The 4,677-nt window shown below is 42.4% G+C and overlaps 1 protein-coding gene and 1 long non-coding RNA gene across 3 annotated transcripts in view; one reads left to right on the forward strand and one right to left on the reverse strand.

The window, feature by feature from the left end:
- The first annotated feature begins 235 nt into the window (after positions 1-235).
- Positions 236-4,677, forward strand: part of LOC102973848 (uncharacterized) — a 5,643-nt gene continuing 1,201 nt past the window's right edge. Inside the window, exons 1-3 of one of the 2 annotated variants that reach the window (XR_449448.4) lie at positions 236-424; positions 3,036-3,114; positions 3,839-4,671. This is a non-coding gene — a long non-coding RNA (uncharacterized lncRNA). Of the gene's footprint in view, positions 425-3,035; positions 3,115-3,838; positions 4,672-4,677 lie in introns of those variants that run through there. The other variant, XR_002892752.3, reaches the window with a different exon arrangement.
- Positions 1,664-4,677, reverse strand: part of APOH (apolipoprotein H) — a 13,832-nt gene continuing 10,818 nt past the window's right edge. The window contains exons 7-8 of the mRNA XM_007130829.4: positions 3,468-3,665; positions 1,664-1,814 (exon numbers count right to left, since the gene is read on the reverse strand). Coding sequence (XP_007130891.2) covers positions 1,759-1,814; positions 3,468-3,665 — 254 coding nt within the window. The 3' untranslated portion in view covers positions 1,664-1,758. The remainder of the gene's footprint in view (positions 1,815-3,467; positions 3,666-4,677) is intronic.

Below are 4,677 nucleotides of genomic sequence, written 5' to 3' on the forward strand. Positions count from 1 at the left end.
AAAAAAAAAAAAAAAAAAAAGAGGAAATCCAGGGTGGATGGTTTTTTGTTCAGCAAAATGCCTATATAGGGCTTTTTGGTTTAGAAAGGGGAGTCACCGCCCACTCTCAAAGCTAACCCTCAATACACGACATGGAGAAAGATAAGGGGGGGGAGCGGAAGGAGGGGAAGAAGGAGAAGAGAAGGGGAAGGAGGGGGCAGGGACGGAGAGGAAGCAAGAGAGGTTGAGGCAGAGGAAGAGGGAAGGATATCGAAGGAAAGGGTTGAGAAAGAAAAAGTAAAGCTGGTTTTTAAAGTTAAGTAATGGGCATTTGGAGCTTTTGAATGACATCCAGGGAAGTGGGGGGCACACTCATTTCTGTAAAGGGAGGAGGGGCAGAAAAGCATCTTGGAGAGGAGATCGGACCCACAGCACGTGAAAGAAGGTGAGTCCTGAGGAAGACGCATCGGGAGGGCATCCCTCCGCGGAGCAGTATAGAGCGGAGGTGGCAAAGTAAACAACTCTTTCTGGGACTTTTATAAAAAGGGATACAGAGATGGAGTAGTAGCCAGAAAAAGATGTGAGTTAACAGTAAGGTTCTCTTTTAAAAACAGTGGTGATGTTATTGCATATTTATATGCCGATAGAAATGCTCCAATAGAAAGGGGAAAAAATAAACATGGAAGATCATTCGTCAAAGGAGCAAAATCCTTAAGTAGGAGACAGAAGACGGGATCCCGGATATGAGGTTTGCCCTTAGATGGGATCTCAGAGAAACGAGACGGAGGGCAGAGACCCTGGTACAGACACGGCTGAGATGGTAGACTTGGTCATGGGAAGATTGAAAAGGGTCTTTTCTATTTTCTCTGCGAAACAACGAGCAAGGTCATCCGCTGAGAGTGAGGACAGGGACGATGGCTTGAGAAGGGCTGAGAAGAGAAAACAGCCACGGTGGGGAGCTGGGGAGAGAACAAACTAGTGAAATGCGGTAGGATTGCCAGGCACAGTTGAGAGCGTATGTGAGGCCCGTGTTCATGAATCAAAGTGGGACCTATTAGCATAATTGTGAGGTTTTCTTTTTTTCCAGCAACGTTCAGCTGCTCTGGTGCAGGCACAGGAAAGGCAGCTAGAGCCTGGGGGGCGGGGGTGTTTGCCAGCACGCACTACAGAAGGAGAAAAGGCCAAGGAAGTTAAACATAAACAAAGGAGCAATGTCAGTGATGGGTCATGGAATTCTGGTGGGTAAGGAAAGCTATTTAGGCATTATGTAAACCAAACTTTAAGGGTTCAGATCCATTTCTATTGGCCTGAAAGTCGATGCATTCCTTTATGGTGATGCTTCTCAAACTTAAGAATGCAAAGAATTATCTGGGGACTTTGTTATAAATGCAGATTTGGGGGCCATCCTCGGAAATTCCGGGACACAGCATTTTTTTCCTTTGTAGTAATTACCAGGCGATACTGATGCCGGGGTCTGTGGACCATTCTAAGAAAACTGTTGCATCGCAGTTGTTTTAGGTGAAAGCGTTTAGGAGTAGAATTAGGGAGAGGGTAACTGGGTTACCTAGGTAATTGTTTACACTTTCCATTTCACAGCCATGCAAGGACAATGTTCCAAATATTTGGGTTTCTTAACCAGATAATTAAAAGTTAGCTACCATGGAGTAACACTGCAATGGCTGACGCAATAAATTCGGTCACTTTATTTTTCCATTTCCATTAGGTTCCTTGGACAAACACGTAAAAGTATGACATTTAATTTTGAATCAGAAAACCAGGTTAGCATGGTTTTACGTCAGATGCTTCTGTTTTCCAGAAAGCGAAAGAACTGTGCTCTGTTTGGGGAGAAAAAAAATAAACATTTTAAGAGAAACAGTCATCTCTTAAATCTGTTAAATAGCCAAGTCAAATCAAATACATTTTATAAATGTGTAGAATAAATCTAATTATGTGAACGAAAGCATTCAGTGTGAGGTTTAAGTGATTCAAGAAAAATCAGGGAAATGATAAGGCACTCGTTTCCAAGAGAGAAAATAAAAGGTTATATATAATTCTGACAGTCAAGATTAAAAGAAAAAAAGCTGTATCAGCGCTTTATTTATTCACCAAGGCACCAACAGTGCTGCATCTGTCGGAAGACTGTAAAAGAGAACAGCCTGAAAAAGTGCATTAACAAAGCTCTGTTTGGTTTTTTTAAATTATCTTCTGCTAATATTTTTTCTGCTGATCTGTGCTAGGATTACTGTACTTTGTCAACTTTAGTATTTAATGTCTCACTAGGGCTCTGCTATGTTTTGAACAATAACAATTTATCCAGTGCATTTCTAACTACTTGTAATTATAGTGATAATAACCATCATTATTATCATTGTGTACTTACTCCATGTCATGTATAATATTTCTAATCATCAAACCTATGAGGTGGGTATTATTTGCTAGTTATCATTTCCTTCTCTCTCTCTAGCTGGCCACTTCTCAGAGCCCTCTCTCCTCTAATCTGCTCCCAACTCTCTCCTCTACCAGCTGATACAGGGCTGTCAACATTCTTGAAGCATTTCTAAACCTAGAGGCAATAATAGCTTCAGCCTCTGGCTGGTTCCTCCTTTGTACAAACAAAGATATGTAGACCTTAAACCTGAAACTAATGCTCTGTGATGACCTAGAGGGGTAGCATGTCGGGGGAGGGTGTCAAGGAGGCCTAAGAGGGAGGGGACGTATGTATACGTGCAGCTGATTCACTTTGTTCTACAGCAAAAACTAACCCAACATTGTAAAGCAATTATACTCCAGTTAAAAAAAAGTTACTGTAGGCAATGTTAAAAGAAAATCACATTCTTGGAGAAGATATTTTCATAGCTTGTAATTAAAAAAAAAAATTTTGTATCCAGAATTTATTTGAAAAAATAAATTTTAAATTAAAAAAAAGCCCCTGAAACTAATGGCTTAAATGCTGGCCATTATACACTTCTTTATCACCCACAAACACAATATCATCTTCCTTAAAATGTTTTGCTCTAACGAATACTTTGCTCTAATGGGTACTTTTCAAACTCTAGGAATTGCCGAAGGAAGGAAAGAAATGTTAGAAGATCTATAAACGGATGACCATTGACATGAGTTACTTTGTAGTTTGGGGTGAGTTCTTTATCATTTGGGACCAAGAGGTGGTCAATATTATTATTCAATATTCCATTCAATGTTATTATTAGTATTCAAGCATAATCTGGAATTATACACGATGGCATAATTCAACACTCATCAAATAAAACCACAACCCTGAGTTTTAAGGAAAAGAAAAGGAAAGGAAAATGTGGGGAAACTAAATGCAGCTTACTGCTTCATCTTGCTATTTCCTCCTGCCCCACTCTCTTTTAAAAAATCCAGTGGCCACATTAACATGGCTTCTTTTAGTCATCAGGTAATAAAAGTACCTATTATGGTGAGGGGCAAGGGGAAGTGCTGGCTAAACGTTCCAGCGTTGAACTCACCCTTGAAGCATTTGGGGATTTGAATGATGCCGTCTACGCACTGGGCATCCTCTGTGTAGCTACACTTCTTCTCCTTATTTTTGCAGAAGAAAGAAATTTTTTGGCCATGCAGCATTCCATTCTTAAATTTGTCTTGGATATTTACTCTCTCTCCTTCATATATCACGGTAGCTCTTTTAACAGATAATTTACAAGACGCTGAAAGAGACAATATTTGTAGTCAAGACAGGACTTCATTTACTCTTTCTTAAAGAAAATGTAGCATTTGAACCAGTAGATGTTCAGACCTGAAACAAAGTGCTCAAGATGAGAAGGTTCTAAGATAGTAACACATCAGTATCATCGCTACCTGTTGTTCCTTTTGTCAACAGAACCTTTAATCATGGCTTCCAAGATCGCCTTTTCTTCCCCTGGAGCAGCCACATAAGAAGGTCAGAGCAGAAGCCTCAGATACTAGGCTTCTGCGCGAAATCACCTCTAGCAGATGCTGGCGTTTCAGGCAGGCGTCCCCGCCCCACTCGCCTCCCATTTATTGAGCTGCTGCACCACCCACCAGCCACTGTGAGTGGTGGCTCATAACAGCTCATAAATGCTCCTTTCTCTGAAAAATGGCCTTCAGCCATAAGAGAGCCACGTCTCCAAGGAGAATATGCACATCGGTCCTCAAGCCCAGGGTCAGGGAAGGGGGCAGCCCGCAGCCTATGACAGGCTGACAAGGGGATCAAGAAAAGCAGGTCCCCTTTTGCCTCTCGATGGGATCGACCCCATGGTCCAGAGCTCCCAGGGATTAAGCTGAAGTTAGGCCCTAGATGAGGCCACATCCTCGTTCAAAACGTGGTCCCTGGATCGGCAGCTTCCGCGTCACCTGGGAACCTGGCAGAAATGCCAGTTCTCGGGTCCAAGTGCAGATCCGGCAAATCAGAGGCTCTGTTTAAACAAACCCTCTAAGAGATTCTGAGGCACCGTGAGGTTTGAGAACCAGTGTCCGGCTCCATCCTACCTGCCTCACATTCTTTTTCCTGAGACTCACTTAATAAACCAACTGCATTTGACTCCCTGTCTCAGGCTCTGCTTCTAGGGGACCCCAACCTAGTCATATGTCATTTTGCCTGTTGTGCCTAATTGCCTTTTCTATTTAAACTGTCCAACTCGGGCTTCCCTGGTGGCGCAGTGGTTAAAAATCCACCTGCCAATGCAGGGGACACGGGTT

The sequence above is a fragment of the Physeter macrocephalus genome, chromosome 14 (genome assembly GCF_002837175.3).
Source record: "Physeter macrocephalus isolate SW-GA chromosome 14, ASM283717v5, whole genome shotgun sequence".
Classification (NCBI taxonomy): domain Eukaryota; kingdom Metazoa; phylum Chordata; class Mammalia; order Artiodactyla; family Physeteridae; genus Physeter; species Physeter macrocephalus.